Genomic DNA, 20,334 nt, shown 5'->3' on the forward strand with positions numbered 1-20,334 from the left:
TTAAAGGTGTATTCCAATTTCATTAAATGTTGTAATGAAAGCTTTACAGGTGTCTGGTGACCACTGAAACCAATCAGCTGCCACTTGTTAACTGTAGCAGTCACGTTCCAACTAAACTGTTAAACTGTTTTTTCCAGGCTTGGACAGAGTGACTGATGAAGCTAACCAATGGCTGCTGAATGGATGGCACGGTCAGCTGATGAACCTGCAGCAAAAAGGACGGCAAGGGACAAGAATGGGAGGGGGGGGGATCGTTAGGTACCTGGCTCTAATGTTAGAACCATGATGGGCTCATTTTTTAATTACGGTAAATAAAAAAGTGGTAGCCAACCTTTTTAAGCTAACTATACAGTGGAGCCTTGGATTACGAGCATAATTCGCTCCGGGAGTGAGCTCTTAAACCAAGTTACTCTTATATCAAAGCAAATTTTCCCATAGGAAATAAGTGAAACACAGACAATTCGTTCCACAACCCAAAAATATTTACTGTATTTATGCAAGCTTATTACAGTGATACAAAATAATGTACTGTATTCATACAAAATTAATCTATTGTCCCCAAATTAAGGGCAGAATTAAGCCAAATGTGGGGTAGGAGTAACTGCACAGGCAATTAGGTTACGGTACAAGCAATGTGCTGTACTGGTTAGCAGAAAGTACAATACTATATCCACAAATGCAAATTGATAGACATGCTATATAGTATATACTGTACTGTACAATGGCATACTGTATACAGTATAAAGTACGGTACATATGTACAGAAAGTTACCTCCAGAGCGTGGCAAAAGGACGGAACCGGAAGTGTGTGCAGTGAGTATTTGCTCTTCTTGCAAAGTATTGCTCTTAAACCAAGTTACAAATTTGTAAAATTCTTTGCTTGTCTTGCAAAACGCTCTCAAACCAAGTTACTCTTAATCCAAGGTTCCACTGGATACATTTTTGGCTAATAGTTATTCCACCCTACTTCCTTGCCCACTTGAATGATGGGCTTATCAAAATATGTGTTCTCAATTGGAAGAGAGGAATAAGCAGCTGACAGGTACCTTTCATCTCTGGTGGGAATAAAGGATCAGACATGTTGAAAATCCCAAAAAAATGGATATCAATTTACTGGACCCGCCCCAGCATTTGTAAATAAACCTCCAGTGCATATGTGAGCATACTCTGACTGTAATCAGGACTAGAATTAAAAAATGAAAGATTCTGTTTAATGACCACAAGCAGAGATCTTGCTGAACGTCAGAATATTACAAGAACATAGTATAATTTGTACATGTTATATATATATATATATATAATATATAATATATAATTTCTACATGGAATAACATTTATTTGCTGAAACTTGAATAGGTCTTTCACCAGATCAAACTTTTAAAACAATATCCTTGACTGACTTTTTTTTTATACACACACTTCAGAAACAGATGAAAGGCATACCAATATTGTTGAATCCATACGACTCTCTGGCTTTCACTGCTGTGTATTTTGTACTGGTCCATTTTCCGTATCTGTTTGGGTCCACTTCAATGAGATCAAAAGGAGGTTCTCCACCAAGAATCCAATCACTCAAGAATTTGCCGACGCCACCAGCATGAACGATACCATATCTGAAATAATACAGTTGATTATTGCACCATTATGTGTGTTATCAGAGGTCACATTTAGAGGCTGCTAGCGTCCTATTCCCATTCTTCACTATTCCCTGTACAACACTTCCAGTCTGTGCTCAGACATTATTCAGACCTATCATTGGATTGTAGGCTTTGGATGTAAATGGGATGATTTGGATCTACACTGTCACAATATTTAAGTTTCCAAAATGTGGAGTGTTGCAGGATGGTAGTCGTGCATGAGGGATTGACTCCAGACACCCCAGCAAACTACATGATAGACATGGTCCTGGCAGAGTGTGTGGACTTGTGCCATGAGGGCTGTATGCCTGTGTAGGCGTCATGCTACCATTGGGTTTGACAGGCCAGGACCAAACGACTACTCACTTCCGCAAGGAGACCACAAGTTCAATTTCAATAACTCTTTCCTTGACGGTTTTCAATAACAACTTTACATAAGAGATAGCAGACACATAACTTCCAGTTTGTTCTAGTTTTACAACACATCTTCAGACACCGTATCAGCTCCCTTGGTGTTTGTTCCTGATCTTTCTAGTTCCGTGAGTCCCAGTACAACCCATTCCTGCATAACAGTCCAAACATTGACAGTCACTTTCCCTTTCTGCGGCTCCACAGCATTCCTCAAAGAGAAGGGGTAAGGGGTTTTGTCACTATGGACAGAGTAGACCCTTATGCTCCCAGATACTTTCATATCTAGTAGTGCCAGAGAAGAGTCTGTCGTTCTCAGACACTTGGGGAGACTGCCGGAGAAAGTCAACTACGCTTACGCACGAGTCTGTCTCCTCCCATTACCTTTGACGCTTAAGGCTTTGCTGCTGGAGTCCTGTTTGCAGGACCCTTCTGCCCGGGGTCACTTCATTAGAAGGTCAGGCTCAGGCTCTCGCCACAGTGTTGCCTCACGTTCTGTGTCTCGATCCACACTATCTATCTTGATCCGGTCTCCTTTCTCCTTCTCTTGACATAAGTCACCCACTGCATCCAGTCTTGATGACCTACAGACTACACGTCTGTTTCTGTACACACTGGGTCTTCATTAACTTTCTAGAAAGAACTATCTCTTTCCCTATGAACTAATCCTTCCCATTTTGGGCTAGTCCCAACACTTTAAGAGGTTGGCCACTACTTTAACATTGATGTCCTATCCTTAGAATAAGTGATCAATGTCTGATCGGCTGGGATAGGCCATCAATGTTAAAGTAGTGGCCAACCTCTTTAACTAGTTCTTACTTTACAGTCTGACAACTACATATAAACTTGCTATACACTACACTACACTACACTACACTACACATCATTTTACCATGTAATGTTCTGGAAACTGGGAAAAACCTCCAAATGTTGTGAAATGGTGAAAAATATTGTGACATTGTGTTTTGTGGGTTTTTTTGGTTAATTTTTGTGCATTAATAGAACAGCAAAAATTACCTGGAAACATGAATGTTTAATTGAATACAATAATGGTGATGCCAAACTTGTGCACTTATTGCTGTACTTTCTTTTATTTTATTATCCTAGTCTCTTAAAAAAAAAAAATTATATATTATATATTTTTTTATTTATATTTATAATATATATATATATATTATAATAATAGATAGAGATACATGCAGTGGGGGAAATAATTATTTGATCCCTTGCTGATTTTGTAAATTTGCCCACTGACAAAGACACGAACAATCTATAATTTTAAGGGTAGGTTAATTTTAACAGTGAGGAATAGAATATCCAAAATAATATTGTATAAACTATATAAATTTATTTGCATTTTGCAGAGAGGATTAAGTATTTGATTCCATACTATCCATTAGTTCTGGCTCCTACAGACACTTAAGGCCACGTCTCACTAAGCGACATCGCTAGCGACATCGCTGCTGAGTCACGGTTTTTGTGACACAACAGCGATCTTGCTAGCAATGTCGCTGTGTGTAACATCCAGCAACGACCTGGCCCCTGCTGTGAGGTCGCCGGTCGTTGCTGAATGTCCTGGACCATTTTTGGTCGTTGCTCTCCCGCTGTGAAGCACACATCGCTATGTTTGACAGCGAGAGAGCAACGATCTGAATGTGCAGGGAGCAGGGAGCCGGCTTCTGCGGATGCTGGTAACCAAGGTTCTCATCGGGTAACCAAGCAAAGGCTTTGCTTGGTTACCCGATATTTACCTTGGTTACCAGCGTCCACAGCTTCTAGAAGCCGGCTCCCCGCTGCCTGCACACGTAGCCAATGTACACATCGGGTAACTATAAGCAAAGCGCTTTGCTTAGTAACCCGATATGTACTATGGTTACCAAGCACAGGTCGTTACACGGGTCGCTGGTGGCTGATCTCTGATTGCTGTGGAGATCTGCCTGTTTGACAGCTCACCAGCTACCATGTATCGAAGCTCCAGCGATCCCTGCCAGGTCAGATCGCTGGTGGGATCGCTGGAGCGTCGCTAAAGGCCCCGTCACACTAAGCAACATCGCTAGCAACATCGCTGCTAACGAACAACTTTTGTGACGTTGCTAGCGATGTTGCTGTGTGTGACATCCAGCAACAACCTGGCCCCTGCTGTGAGGTCGTTGGTTGTTGCTGAATGTCCTGGGCCATTTTTTAGTTGTTGCTGTCCCGCTGTGCAGCACAGATCGCTGTGTGTGACAGCGAGACAGCAACAACTAAATGTGCAGGCAGCAGGAGCCGGCTTCTGCGGAGGCTGGTAACCAATGTAAACATCGGGTAACCAAGAAGCCCTGTCCTTGGTTACCCGATATTTACCTTTGTTACCAGCCTCCTCCGCTCTCACTGTCAGTGCCGGCTCCTGCTCTGTGCACATTTAGCTGCAGCACACATCGGGTTAATTAACCCGATGTGTGCTGTAGCTAGGAGAGCAGGGAGCCAGCGCTCAGTGTTGTGCGCTGCTCCCTGCTCTGTGCACATTTAGCTGCAGCACACATTGGGTAATTAACCCGATGTGTGCTGTAGCTAGGAGAGCAGGGAGCCAGCGTTCAGTGTGCGCTGCTCCCTGCTCTCTGCACGTGTAGCTGCGTGCGCTGGTAACCAAGGTAAATATCGGGTTGGTTACCCAATATTTACCTTAGTTATCAAGCGCAGCATCTTCCACGCGGCGCTGGGGGCTTGTCACTGGTTGCTGGTGAGCTCACCAGCAACTTGTGTAGCGACGCTCCAGCGATCCCTGCCAGGTCAGGTTGCTGGTGGGATCGCTGGAGCGTCGCAGTGTGACATCTCACCAGCAACCTCCTAGCAACTTACCAGCGATCCCTATCGTTGTTGGGATCGCTGGTAAGTTGCTTAGTGTGACTGGACCTTAAGTGTGACGGTACCTTTAGACGCTATTAATCAACTCATTATCTGCATTAAAGACAGCTGTCTTAAATTGTCACCTGTATAAAAGGCTCCTGTCCACAGACTCAATTAATCAGTCGGACTAACTTCTACAACATGGGTAAGATCAAAGAGCTTTCTAAGGATGTCAGGGACAAGATCATAGACCTGCACAAGGCTGGGATGGGCTACAAAACCATAAGTAAGATGCTGGGTGGGAAGGAGACAACTGTTTGTGCAATAGTAAGAAAATGGAAGAAATACAAAATCATTTTCAATCGACATTGATCTGAGGCACCATGCAAAATCTCACCTCGTGGGGTATCCAGGATCATGAGGAAGGTGAGAGATCAGCCTAAAACTACACGGGGGGGAACTTGTTAACCCCTTCACGACCATGGACGGATCTTTCCGTCATGGATCGTGTCCCGGTAAGCCCCGCCCCCTGCCGCGGGCAGGCGGCGTGGATCGGCACACATATCAGCTGTTTTCAACAGCTGACATGTGTGCCTACATGTTCCGAGTGGAATCGCATTCCACCTGGAACATTAACCCCTTACCAGACTTTGGCAGCGAGATCTATATGCGCGCGGCCATGTTTTTTACTTACCGCCGCCCCTCCGGACGTCACGTGAGTGATCACGTGACGTTCGGTGGTTGCCATCGTAGCACAGGGTCATGTGATGATGCCTGCTGCTATGATGTTTCACTTTCATTCTTCCTCGGCACGGAGCAGAGGAAAAAAGAAAGTGACTATTTCTGCTGTTTACAGCGGTATAGCTGTGATCAGCAGATAGCGATCAGCAATCGGATTGCTGATCGCTATAGCCCCCTAGGGGGACTAGTAAAATAAAATAAAAAAAAAGTAAAAAAAAGTTTTAAAAATTTTTAAAAAAAAACCAAAAAACCTAAAAGTTCAAATCACCCCCTTTACCCTCATTGAAAATTAAAGGGTTAAAAAATAAATAAATATACACATATTTGGTATCGCCGCGTTCAGAAATGCCCGATCTATCAAAATAAAAAATCAATTAATCTGATTGGTAAACGGCGTAGTGGCAAAAAAATTCCAAACGCCAAAATTACGTTTTTTGGTCGCCGCAAGTTTTACGCAAAATGCAATAACAGGCGATCAAAACGTAGCATCTGCGCAAAAATGCTACCATTAGAAACATCAGCTCGAGACGCAAAAAATAAGCCATCACTGAGCCATAGATCCCAAAAAATAAGAATGCTACGTGTTTCGGAAAATGGCGCAAAACGTGCGCCACTTTTATTGGACATAGTACATAGTTACATAGTTACATAGTTACTTAGGTTGAAAAAAGACCTAGGTCCATCTAGTTCAACCTTCCTCCACCAGTTCTACATTTAGTCACTAAGTCATTTATAACCAACAATGTTTTGTGTACTGAGGAAATCATCCAGCCCTTTTTTAAAAGCTGTTATAGTATCTGCCATTACTACCTCTTGTGGTAGGGCATTCCACAGTCTGACTGCTCTAACTGTAAAGAACCCTTTCCTATTTAGGTGTCGGAATCGCTTTTCTTCCACTCGCAGTGAGTGCCCCCTGGTCCTTAGTACTGTCTTTGGAAGAAATAAGTCATGTGCCAGTCCTTTATATTGACCACACATGTATTTATACATATAAATGAGATCTCCTCTGAGATGTCTTTTTTCTAAGCTAAACATATCTAACTTTTTCAACCTGTCATCATATGGGAGGCCTTCCATTCCTTGTAGTAGTCTAGTTGCCCGCCTTTGAACTGACTCTAACTTCTGAATGTCCTTTTTAAAATGTGGAGCCCAAAACTGGATCCCGTATTCCAGATGTGGCCTTACAAGTGATTTATAGAGAGGTATCAATACGTTGCGATCACGGGATCTAATCTCTCTTTTTATACACCCTAAAATCTTGTTTGCTTTTGCAGCTGCTGCTTGACATTGAGTGCTGCTGCTCAGCTTATTTGTAATGAGAATACCCAAGTCCTTCTCCTGTTCTGTAGTCCCGAGTTTACTTCCATTTAATGTATACGCAGCTATAGGATTACTCCGTCCTAGGTGCATTACTTTACATTTATCAACATTAAATCTCATTTGCCAAGTATCTGCCCATTCTGACATCTTATCCAGATCTTTTTGTAATATTGTACTATCCAGGTCAGTTTTTAATATCCTACATAGTTTGGTGTCATCGGCAAAGACTGACACTTTACTATCAATCCCATCCACAAGGTCATTAATAAAGAGAGTAAAAAGAATCGGTCCAAGCACAGATCCCTGCGGCACCCCACTGCTGACTATAGCCCATTTAGAGAATGTACCATTTATGACTACTCTTTGTTTCCTATCTTTTAGCCAATTCCTTACCCAGTTGCATATTGTGTCCCCTAGTCCTTGCTTCTGGAGCTTTAGTATAAGGCTATTATGTGGTACAGTATCAAATGCCTTTGCAAAGTCCAAATAAATCACATCAGCTGCATTACCAATATCCAGGTTTGAACTTACCCCCTCATAGAACCCCAACAGGTTGGTTAGACACGACTTATCTTTCATGAATCCATGCTGTTTGTCAGTTATCATATTATTTTCTGCAATATATTTTTGCATGTCATCCCTTAAAATGCCCTCAAAAACTTTGCATACTACTGATGTCAGGCTTACTGGACGGTAGTTGCCTGGATCTACCCTCTTACCTTTCTTAAATATCGGTACCACATCAGCAATCCTCCAATCCTGAGGCACCAACCCTGTTACAAGTGAGTCTAAAAAGATGAGATACAGCGGTCTGTCGATTACGGAGCTCAATTCCCTCAATATTCGTGGATGAATGCCATCTGGCCCTGGGGATTTGTCAATGTTTAATTTACTCAGACGTAGGCGTACGTCATCTTGTGTTAAATTAATTATATCGGGTGGTGGACTTTGATTTTTCACTTGTTGAATGATCCCTGGTACAGTCAGTTCCTTGGTGAATACAGATGAGAAATGCCTATTTAATATCTCAGTCTTTTGTTTGTCCTCTATAACTAACTTGTTATTATATTTTAAGGGGCCGATACTATCCTTTGTTTTCCTTTTGGCATTAATGTATTTATAAAAGATTTTGGGATTTATTTTAATGTCATTGGCGATTTTTGTTTCAGTAGCTAATTTTGCTTGTTTGATTTCTTGTTTACATTTCCTATTGATATCTTTATACTCCTGCAATGCTATTTCTGTATTCTCAGCCTTTAAGATTTTAAATGCCCTTTGTTTTTGTTTTATTATACTTTGTACAGTCTTATTTATCCATAGTGGTTTCTTTTTATTCCTGGACATTTTATTACCAGAGGGTATTCGTCTTTTACAGGACTCTAGTAGTATATCCTTAAACTTACCCCATTTATGTTCGGTATCCCCAGTTACCATGACTTTGTCCCAATCTACACATTTAAGCTCTTCCCTTAATTTGTTGAAATCAGCTTTCCTAAAATTCCAGGTTTTAGCATTCCCCCTTTGGAATGTTCTATTGAATATTATGTTGAAGCTTACCATATTATGATCGCTGGTGCCCAAGTGCTCCCGGACCTGTAGATCTGAAATTGTATCCGGTCTATTTGACAGGACCAGATCTAGCAAATTATCTCCCCTGGTCGGTTCACCTACCATCTGAGAGAGGAAATGGTCTTGAATGGTAGATAAGAACTTACAGCTTTTAGCAGAACCAGAAGATTCTATGTCCCACTGAATGTCTGGATAGTTGAAATCCCCCATAATAAGAACCCGATTATTATTATTAGCTGCCTTTTCAATTTGTTCCAGCATTTCACCCTCTATTTGTTCAGGTATGTTAGGAGGCTTATAGCAAACTCCAATTAGCATTTTTCCATTATTCCCCTCCCCATGTACATTTACATTTATTCACAAACTTGTGAATTTTTTTTAACCCCTTAGATACAATTAAATCTATACATGTTTGGTGTCTACAAACTCGCACCGACCTCAGGCATCATACCTACACATCAGTTATACCATATAGTGAACACCGTGAATAAAACATCCCAAAAACTATTGTGCCATCACACTTTTTTTGCAATTTTTCCACACTTAGAATTTTTTGCTGCTTTCCAGTACACCATATGGTAAAACTTATGGTTTCATTTAAAAATACAACTTGTCCCGCAAAAAACAAGCCCTCATATGGCAAGATTGACGGAAAAATAAAAAAGTTACGGCTCTCGGAAGAAGGGGAGCGAAAAACAAAAACGCAAAAACGGAAAGTGCCCCGGGGCTGAAGGGGTTAATGATCTCAAGGCAGCTGGGACCACTGTCACCAAGAAAACCATTGGTAACACATTATGCCGTAATGGCTTAAAATCCTGCAGTGCCTGCAAAGTCCCACTGCTCAAGAAGGCACTTGAGGAGGCCCGTCTTAAGCTTGCCAATGAACACCTGGATGATTTTGAGAGTGATTAGGAGAAGGTACTGTGGTCAGATGAGACAAAAAATTGAGCTATTTGGCCTTAACTCAACTTGCAGTGTTTGGAGGAAGAGAAATGCTGCCTATGATTCAAAGATCACTATCCCCACTGTCAAGCATGGAGGTGGAAACATTAGGTTTTGGGGGTGTTTCTCTTCTAAGGGTACAGGATCACAGACTACTTCACCGCATCAATGGGAAAATGGATGGAGTCATGTACCGTAAAATCCTGAGTGACAACCTCCTTCCCTCCACCAGGACATTAAAAAAATGGGTCGTGGCTGTGTCTTCCAGCACGACAGAGACCCAAAACATACAGCCAAGGCAACAAAGGAGTGGCTCAAAAAGAAGCACTTAAGGTCATGGAATGGCCTAGCTAGTCTCCAGACCTTAATCCCATAGAAAACTTATGGAGGGAGCTGAATCTCCAAGTTGCCAAGCAACAGCCTCAAAATCTTAATGATTTAGAGATGATCTGCAAAGAGAAGTGGACCAAAATTCCTCCTGACATGTGCGCAAACCTCATCATCAACTGCAAAAACCGTCTGACTGCTGTGCTTGCCAACAAGGGTTTTGCCACCAAGTATTAAGTCTTGTTTGTGATTTTCTGAATTATATTTATGATATTCCATCTCTCACTGTTTATATATATATATATATATATATATATATATATATATATATATATATATATATATATTATTATACCGGGTTAATAACGGTTAATAACGGTTGTTAACAAAACAGAATGTATTAACATTCCCGGGATAGAATGTATTAACGCCCGGGATAGCAACAGTCTGTCTGTTTCTCTCCCATTCTCTGTCTCCCACTCTGTATATATTTCTCTGTCTCTCTCTCTTTGTCTGTCTCTTTCCCTGTCTGTCTCTGACTGTCTCTGTCTCTTTCTCAGTCTGTCTCAATCTCTTTCCCTGTCTATCTCTGTCACTTTCCCTGTCTGTCTCTTTCCCTCTGTCTCTTTCCCTCTGTCTGTCTCTTTGTCTCTTTACCTGTCTTTGTCTGTCTCTTACCCTGTGTCTCTCTTTCCCTTTCTTTCCCTGTCTGTCTGTTTTCCTGTGTCTGTCTCTTTGTCTGTCTCTTTGTGTCTGTCTTACCCTGTCTATGTCTGTCTCTTTCCCTGGCTGCATTGTGACACGCCAACATACCATATAAGGGTGTGGCTGCGCAATCTTCTGAAGTTCTGGCTGCACTGTGGCTCCCAGCTCCATTCACTTTAATGGAGGTAGGTTTTTTGGCAAATAACTGTAAAGCGCGGGGTTAAAATTTCCCCTCAAAACATAGCCTATGACGTTCTCGGGGTCCAGACATGTGAGTGTGCAAAATTTTGTGGCTGTAGCTGCGACTGTGCAGATGCCAATCCCAGACACACACACACACACACACACACACACACACATACCTTTATATATTAGAGGGATATATATTGCTAGTTTAAATAAAACATCTGTCAATATTGGTTGTGATAATGGTAGTCAGTGGCAGGTTCATATATCAAGAGGCGTAACACAGTCCTTTATGATAGGGTCAGTCAAGGGTAAGTGAGGGAAAGTCAACGTGGAACGGGGGCGCCTGGTACATTTGGGTGTCATACCCTCCGTTGACAGGTAGGGGTCAGATTCAGTTATTGTAATAGTGTTATCAGGCTGACCTCTCTAGACCTAAAGAGATAATTGTCTCTGTGATATCCTCAGCCCCCTTTTATTAGAAATTGTGTGTGTGTGGGTGTTCACCTGGGCAGTTTTTAATAATTAATATGAAATAAAGAATATTTTTAAAGGGATTTAGTAAATTCACGTTAATTACTGCAGATTTATCCCCTCTTCATTAGATCATTATAGTTTTAACGAAGCTGCTGTGTTTTAGCAGTATCTGAGAACTTTTGGCCGGCGCCGGTGACACGTGAGCAGGGGTGGTGCCAGGTGTTGCACCCTACTGATCACATATTGATGGCATATCCTAAGTAAAGGCCATCAAAAAAGTAGTGGCCAACCTGTTTACCTGTATGAAAAAACAAAAATCAAATACACATATGTCCACCCTTACCTTTCTGCTAATTTTGTGAAAGATTAAAAATATCTCATTTAATAAATGTTCATGCAGACACATATAGCATAAACAAACTTTAGAAAATAAACTAAAATTTTGCTCTTCTCAAAGCTGATCATCTCAAACTATATTTCTCTGCTGACCATGGTTGATAAAGTTTTATATTTGAGTGAAGTAGATATGTATGTAGTGTATCTACTTACTTTAGGATTATTTATTAGCTATTTTCATTTAAACCATCGAAAATATTTTTCAAAAATCTACTTAATTTTTTTACTTACCCAAACCCTATGGCCACCCAGTAATTTTGGACACCTTGATGAGGTCCAATCATTGGAAGAATATCAGGAGAGTATGTTATAGGTCCAGAAACAATGTTGATAATATCCGCATTTCTAAGCACAGGAACCAGGTCCATAGCTGCCTCCACGTGCTGCATGATCCGGTCTAGATCAGACTCAAATAATTCTTTTCCAAAACCTAGCATAACAGAGGAGCTTAATTATTCACAAGTTACTCTAGTTTCAGGCATTGGCCTAGGTCCATCACATAAATATCATAGGTATAAATGGGTACAGTCTACTGTCTAAGGGTGAGTACCACGGTTGTGTACTGTGTTGACTATATAGTATTGTGTTAGGTGGGACACAGTGTGAGTTACAATTATGTCACACCTAGTGGGGGTTTAGCTGTATCCTGCTGGAGTAGTAGTAGTTTTTTGGCCTGAGCAATATACAGCTGCAATTCCATCTTGCTGTAAGTAATGATATTCTTTCTTTTTTGCTTTTTGATATGTTATTGTAAGGCATAATTTGTCAGGGGGTCAAGTGGTGTGAGCTGCAGTGTAGAAACAGGCCACACGAGGTCCCTGATATCCACTGGATAGGACTAGATTCCTCTAGGCTAGCGAGAGGTGAAGCTTAGCCAGACAGCGAAGGGGAGCAGAGTGTGAGCTACTTTAGGAAGATGCATGTCCTGGTTTAGTTGGTAGTGTGCAGTGTGAAGAGTGGGAAGCACGCTGGTTGAGCAGTAAAGGAGTGAAGTGCTGAAAAGTAATAGGAAGCAAGAACCATCAGAAACATTAGTGGCAACAGACGTGAATACAGGAACAAGTGGGTGCAATCTGTAGGTGATTAGTCCAAGACAAGAAGTGAGGCCAGTATTAGTCAGGAAGTGAAAGGGGATCCAGAAAGAGAAAGGTTCAGCCAATCCAGAAACACAGGAAGGAGGTAACAGCTCAAAGAGCAACCTTTGTAAGGAATCACAGTATGTGGTAGTGGGCCAGGGACCCAGTGAAACACATTGACCCGTGAATCCCGGTACCGTAGCGAGAGGACTGATATTAGTCCTGGGTGCGGGGGACATAGCGTTACACTTTGACCTGTGACCTGTGGTCCTGCACAAAGAGTGGAAGGAGGTTCCCACATTTGTCCCGTCTGTTTAAAGTACATAAGTAGAATGCTGTTGCCGGGAACCGTTAAGAATGTGCCTGTGTGCTGTCCAGAAGTTAAGATGTAGTGTGCTGCCTGCTGTCCTATGTACCGAAAACCCCTCATTTCTGTAGAGTGCCGTGGCGAGGAAACCAAGTCCCTTGCCCACGGCTACGGCCCCAAGCACGCTTACTGCGAAATTAAATTTTCCAGTGTGAAGCGTCACAGTATCGATTGTTCTCAACGTTGAACACTAGTTAACAATTTACATAAAATTATGACGTCTGTTTTAGTAAATACTGGAATTACTCAAAAATATACATTCTGGAATACCTTTCCTAAAAATTCTGTATTTTACTAATCCTTTTTTATGCCTCCTGGAAATGTATGAAAATATTGACAACTCATCACTTCCAGACCCTTTTCAATAAGGTTTTCTCCTTACTTGGTCCAATACGGTCACGGTCACCATTGATTGGACAGTGTCATAGTGTGTAAGAGCACGCAATAGTGAGAAGGGAAACGGTAACAACATCATAGACAGTGGATTCTCTTACCAGAAGTAATACCAGAGGAACAGAATAATGCAGATTTCTAAGAAAAGATGCTTCAGCATTATTTCATAGACAACGCAAGTATTTAATGCAAACAACATATCAGGAGAACTCAAGGATTGGATAACATGTAAAACATTCCTTCTTTATCCATTACAGCAAAGCAATAGTGAAATTGCATATTTTTTTCAATGTACGAAGGGTTAATATGTTTGGATACCTGGTGGGACTCCGTCTGTGACCCAGGATTCCTGTAATTTCATTTTCTCTTGACTTTCATAAGGACCGAATAATAATCCGTCACGCTCCTGGCGCAAGTAATATGAGCCTTCGAGGTCTCTAAGAACCGGGAGTTCTTTCTTTAAGGCTTTCACTTCAGGAACTGTCCCAGTAACCACGTACTGATGGTGCACAGGAATAAGAGGATGTTCAAGTCCTATCAACTTCCCGACTTCTCGAGCCCAAAATCCTAGGAGAAAAATTAATTATTGTAATGTTAATGGACACAAAGATAATAGAATTCCCTTTAAATCAAGAGTAACAGAAGTCCACGTGCATTTTGAAAACAAAAAAAAAATTCTGTAATGATTGTAACATTTTTTTCATCACTTCCTTCTAATGGGGTATTTCAGATGCTCATTTCGGAATCGTTGAGAGTCCCACAATTGGACATCAGCCAGCGCACTAATTATAGTGTGTGAGGAGTTGCTGTTACACCTTAGCCTTTAAGTCTAGGGAACCCAAAAAGTCCCTTTCATCCATATTGAAAAATGTATGATATGGTCACCCTGTTGGAGATTTTGCTTTGGGTCCCATAAGCTTCAAGTCACAGACTGCGGGGATGATGCAGCTATACTAACCCAAATAGCAGTTGGGCTTCTCATAGAAAACTGACCAACACAGCATTTAACCTTTAATGGATGGAGTTGAGCATAGCTTTTATTCCAAACTTGTTATTTTTATCCAACAAATACATCCTTTGAGCTGTAAAGCATAACAAGGGATGGGTCAAAACGCCCTTAGTCAGGTTGCACGGAACTCCATCTCTTATTATAAAAACACTATTGGCCACACTTATGACCACGTGCTGTGACATAGTTATAAAAGTGTATAATATACACACACACATATATATATATATATATATATATATATATATATATATATATATATATATATATATATATATATATATAAAAAATCTATAATTGCCTTATTCTGTCTGTCTGTCTGTCTGGCTCCAAAATTGTGTCCTTACGGTGACACAAAGCTGATTGGCCGCTGGGCTCGCCATGGCCCCGCCCCCCCACGGATTGGCCGCTCGCCCAGGCTGCGCCCCCACACGGATTGTCCAGCCGCTCGCCCAGGCTCCGCCCCCCCCACAGATTGGCCTCTCGCCCCGGCACCCTGCAGGCATTGGCAATTCGGCCACGCCCCGCCCCCTCACGCAATGCACGCTAGCTCTGGCCCCGCCCCTCTCCCCCCCGCGCATTCCCCGAACTGACACGGCTGTCACGGAGGTGAGTACTGTACTCCCCCCCCCCCTCTTCCCCCCCTCCCCCCCCCCCGCGCATTCCCCGAACTGACACGGCTGTCACGGAGGTGAGTACTGTACTCCCACCCCCCCCGCCCCCCGCTCGCACGGGAGTGGTGTGGATACGTTGGTAACCATGCTAGCATAGTTACCAGCTGGTTACAAGCGCATCAAGGTCCTGCAGCGGCGGAAGATCCACACGCACACACATAACAGCACACACACACACATACACACACATCAGATCACACTCACTCTCACACACACCTCACACACACCTGACATACACATCACATCGCATCCACACACACACAGCATCCGGCGATATCCCTTGCTTCTCGGCCTCGATACTGTGCTGTTGTGACCTTCCAGGACCTGACGGAGGATCACATGGCCAGAAGCATGTGGTATCTCCGGATGTTGTGAGTGTGAGCGCAAATGTGCGATATCGTCAGTGTCTGTGTGTGTGAGTGTATGCGATCGGGTGTGTGTGAGAGTATGCGATCGGGTGTGTGTGAGTGTATGCGATCGGGTGTGTGTGAGTGTATGCGATCGGGTGTGTGTGAGTGTATGCGATCGGGTGTGTGTGAGTGTATGCGATCGGGTGTGTGTGAGTGTATGCGATCGGGTGTGTGTGAGTGTATGCGATCGGGTGTGTGTGAGTGTATGCGATCGGGTGTGTGTGAGTGTATGCGATCGGGTGTGTGAGTGTCGGCAGAGGAGCACGGCGTGCTGGAGGAGGCTGGGAGCAGAGAGGCTGATCTTGGGGAAGGCTGGGAGGGGGAGGCTGATGCTGGGGGAGACTGGGAGGGGAAGGCTGATGCTGAAGGAGGCTGGGAGGGGGAGGCTGGGAGGAAGGAGGCTGGGAGGAGAGAGGCTGATCCTGGGGAAGGCTGGGAAGGGGAGGCTGATGCTGAGGGAGGCTGGAAGGAGAGAGGCTGATGCTGCGGGAGGCTGGAAGGAGAGAGGCTGAGGCTGGGAGGAGAGAGGCTGATGCTGGGGAAGGCTGATGCTGAGGGAGGCTGGGAGGGGAAAGCTGATGCTGGGGAAGGCTGGGAGGACGGAGGCTGGGAGGAGAGAGGCTGATCCTGGGGAAGGCTGGGAGAGGGAGGCTGATGCTGGGGGAGGCTGGAAGGAGAGAGGCTGATGCTGGGGGAGGCTGGAAGAAGAGACGCTGATGCTGGGGGAGGCTGATGCTGGGGGAGGCTGGGAGGAGAGAGGCTGATGCTGGGGAAGGCTGGGAGGAGAGAGGCTGATGCTGGGGACAGAGAGGAGAGGCTGATGCTGGGAGGAGAGAGGCTGATGCTGGGAGGAGAGAGGCTGATGCTGGGGGAGGCTGGGAGGGGGAGGCTGATGCTGGGGGAGGCTGATGCTGGGGGAGGCTGGGACGAGGGAGGCTGATGCTGGTGGAGGCTGATGCTTGGGGAGGCTGATGCTGGGGGAGGCTGGAAGGAGAGAGGCTGATGCTGGTGGAGGCTGATGCTTGGGGAGGCTGATGCTGGGGGAGACTGGGAGGGGAAGGCTGATGCTGAGGGAGTCTGGGAGGGGGAGGCTGGGAGGAAGGAGGCTGGGAGGAGAGAGGCTGATCCTGGGGAAGGCTGGGAAGGGGAGGCTGATGCTGAGGGAGGCTGGAAGGAGAGAGGCTGATGCTGGGGGAGGCTGGAAGTAGAGAGGCTGAGGCTGGGAGGAGAGAGGCTGATGCTGAGGGAGGCTGGGAGGGGAAAGCTGATGCTGGGGAAGGCTAGGAGGACGGAGGCTGGGAGGAGAGAGGCTGATCCTGGGGAAGGCTGGGAGAGGGAGGCTGATGCTGGGGGAGGCTGAGGCTGGGAGGAGAGAGGCTGATGCTGGGAGGAGAGAGGCTGATGCTGGGAGGAGAGAGGCTGATGCTGGGAGGAGAGAGGCTGATGCTGGGAGGAGAGAGGCTGATGCTGGGAGGAGAGAGACTGATGCTGGGAGGAGAGAGGCTGATGCTGGGAGGAGAGAGGCTGATGCTGGTGCAGCATGGGGGATGGTGCACGATGGGGGGTGCGCAGCATGGGGGATGGAGCACGATGAGGAGTGCGCAGCATGGGGGATGGAGCACGTTTGGGAGTGTGCAGCATGGCGGATGGAGCATGTTTGGGAGTGCGCAGCATGGCGGATGGAGCACGTTTGGGAGTGCGCAGCATGGCGGATGGAGCACGTTTGGGAGTGCGCAGCATGGCAGATGGAGCACGTTTGGGAGTGCGCAGCATGGCGGATGGAGCACGTTTGGGAGTGCGCAGCATGGCGGATGGAGCACGATGGGAGGTGCACACCTCCCCCAACACACACAACACACCACACACACACTGGGAACCACAAACACCGCCCTACACAGACACCCACACACACAGACAACGCTGCACACACACAACACCCAACACACAAACACTGCGGCATACATAAATATACGCACATATCATGCAACACACATATTGCACAAAACATACCTCCCCCCAAAACACACCACACCCACACAAACCGCGCAACACACACACACACAACGCTACAGACACACAGCGCTCAACAAACAACGCAACACACGCAACACACACACAACACCGCTCTCACCCCCCGCCACACCCAGACAACACCCAGAACATGTACAGCTCCTACACAAACACTTGGTTACTACACACAACAACATCTATATATATATATAGATATATATAACAAAAATCATACATTAACTACACAATACGTAAATTCTAGAATACCCGATGCGTAGAATCGGGCCACCTTCTAGTATATATATATATATATATATATATATATATATATATATATATATTAACATGGCGGCCGCCATGTTATCACAGAGGTGATGGAAACCTGGATGTTCATTCTCATACTTGTAGTGTCATGAGTCTTGTTAGGGCATACCAGAGCTAGGTTTTACACATAGCTGGAGAAGATGGTGGGTCTGTCTATCTATCCACTGTTTCCAACATGGTCAGTGTGGGGTAACTGATTTTTCTAGGAAGAAATCCTCTGAAGAAGACTCGCTTGTCTTGACCGAGACTGTAGATAGAGGTTATTAAAGGAATGGGGGGGATGAAGAGCCAAGACAGGTTATTAAATTTGGGGTTATTCAGGTTGGGAAAATGAAGGCTTAGGGGCGATCTTATTACAATGTATAAACATATGAGGGTAGACTACAGAGATCTCTCTAATGATCTTTTTACACCTAGGCCTGCAACAGAGACAAGGGGGCATCCAATCTGGTTAGAGGAAAGGAGGTTTAAATCATAGTCACAGATGCAAATTTTTTACTGTAAGAGCAGTGAGGCTATGGAACTCTCTACCACATAATGCTGTAATGGTTGATTCACTACTAAAGTTGAAGAGGCCTTGATGCACTTCTTGAAAAAAGTAATATTACTGGTTATGTGCACTAGATTCTGTGATGGAGCGTTTATCCAGGTAACTAGTCTGATTGCCATATGTGGAGTTGGGAAGAAAGTTTTTCCCCTAATGTGGCGCTTTCTGGCTGCCCCATGGAGCAATATGTTATGGGTCATGGGTTGAACCTTGATGGACTTAAGTCTACCTTCAACCTTAAACACTATGAAACCTCTCATTTTGGTATCCTCTGAAGGAAGAGAAGGTTCATCTTGTCATCGGTGTCAGTGTATGGAGGTTTATCAAATCTCTAGAATGGTACATCTGGAGCGGTGTGTTCATGAGTGGCGGCTGATCTAGTTCCATTTTGATACTTGATAAGTGTATATGAACTAGAGTGTATATGATCCATGTGTATATTGTACCAGGAGTGCGGCATATGTGTGCCTTCTAGATAAACAGGGCTGGAAGTGTTCCCCCCCCACAATATATTTTTATTTTTATATATATATATATATATTATAATATATATATATATATATATATAATATACATACATATATATATATATATATACTAGAAGGTGGCCGATTCTACGCATCGGGTATTCTAGAATTTACGTATTGTGTAGTTAATGTATGATTTTTGTTATATATATCTATATATATATATATATATATATATATATATATATATATATATATATATAGATAGATGTTGTTGTGTGTAGTTACCAAGTGTTTGTGTAGGAGCTGTACATGTTCTGGATGTTGTCTGGGTGTGGCGGGGGGTGAGAGCGGTGTTGTGTGTGTGTTGCGTTGTTTGTTGAGCGCTGTGTGTCCTGTAGCGTTGTGTGTGTGTGTGTTGCGCGGTTTGTGTGGGGTGTGGTGTGTTTTGGGGGGAGGTATGTTTTGTGCAATGTGTGTGTTGCATGATATGTGCGTATATTTATGTATGCCGCGGTGTTTGTGTGTTGGGTGTTGTGTGTGTGCAGCGTTGTCTGTGTGTGTGGGTGTCTGTGTAGGGCGGTGTTTGTGGTTCCCAGTGTGTGTGTTGTGTGTGTTGGGGGAGGTGTGCACCTCCCATCGTGCTCCATCCGCCATGCTGCGCACCCCCCATCGTGCTCCATCCGCCATGCTGCGCACTCCCAAACGTGCTCCATCCGCCATGCTGCGCACTCCCAAACGTGCTCCATCTGCCATGCTGCGCACTCCCAAACGTGCTCCATCCGCCATGCTGCGCACTCCCAAACGTGCTCCATCCGCCATGCTGCGCAACTCCCAAACATGCTCCATCCGCCATGCTGCGCACTCCCAAACGTGGTCCATCCCCCATGCTGCGCACTCCTCATCGTGCTCCATCCCCCATGCTGCGCACCCCCCATCGTGCACCATCCCCCATGCTGCACCAGCATCAGCCTCTCTGCCCCCAGCATCAGCCTCTCTCCTCCCAGCATCAGCCTCTCTCCTCCCAGCATCAGCCTCTCTCCTCCCAGCCTCAGCCTCCCCCAGCATCAGCCTCCCTCTCCCAGCTTTCCCCAGGATCAGCCTCTCTCCTCCCAGCCTCCGTCCTCCCAGCCTTCCCCAGCATCAGCTTTCCCCCTCCCAGCCTCCCTCAGCATCAGCCTCTCTCCTCCCAGCCTCCGTCCTCCCAGCCTTCCCCAGCATCAGCTTTCCCCTCCCAGCCTCCCTCAGCATCAGCCTCTCTCCTCCCAGCCTCAGCCTCTCTCCTTCCAGCCTCCCCCAGCATCAGCCTCTCTCCTTCCAGCCTCCCTCAGCATCAGCCTCCCCTTCCCAGCCTTCCCCAGGATCAGCCTCTCTCCTCCCAGCCGCCTTCCTCCCAGCCTCCCCCTCCCAGCCTCCCTCAGCATCAGCCTCCCCTTCCCAGCCTTCCCCAGGATCAGCCTCTCTCCTCCCAGCCGCCTTCCTCCCAGCCTCCCCCTCCCAGCCTCCCTCAGCATCAGCCTTCC

The 20,334-nt window shown here is 45.0% G+C and overlaps 1 protein-coding gene across 1 annotated transcript in view; it reads right to left on the minus strand.

Annotated features, from left to right (window-relative positions):
• DMGDH (dimethylglycine dehydrogenase) overlaps window positions 1-20,334 on the minus strand; it is a 129,087-nt gene that overhangs the window by 33,026 nt on the left and 75,727 nt on the right. Inside the window, exons 7-9 of the mRNA XM_075325700.1 lie at window positions 13,689-13,937; window positions 11,766-11,964; window positions 1,444-1,613 (exon numbers count right to left, since the gene is read on the minus strand). Coding sequence (XP_075181815.1) covers window positions 1,444-1,613; window positions 11,766-11,964; window positions 13,689-13,937 — 618 coding nt within the window. The remainder of the gene's footprint in view (window positions 1-1,443; window positions 1,614-11,765; window positions 11,965-13,688; window positions 13,938-20,334) is intronic.

Source organism: Anomaloglossus baeobatrachus, chromosome 1, assembly GCF_048569485.1.
Source record: "Anomaloglossus baeobatrachus isolate aAnoBae1 chromosome 1, aAnoBae1.hap1, whole genome shotgun sequence".
Taxonomy (NCBI): domain Eukaryota; kingdom Metazoa; phylum Chordata; class Amphibia; order Anura; family Aromobatidae; genus Anomaloglossus; species Anomaloglossus baeobatrachus.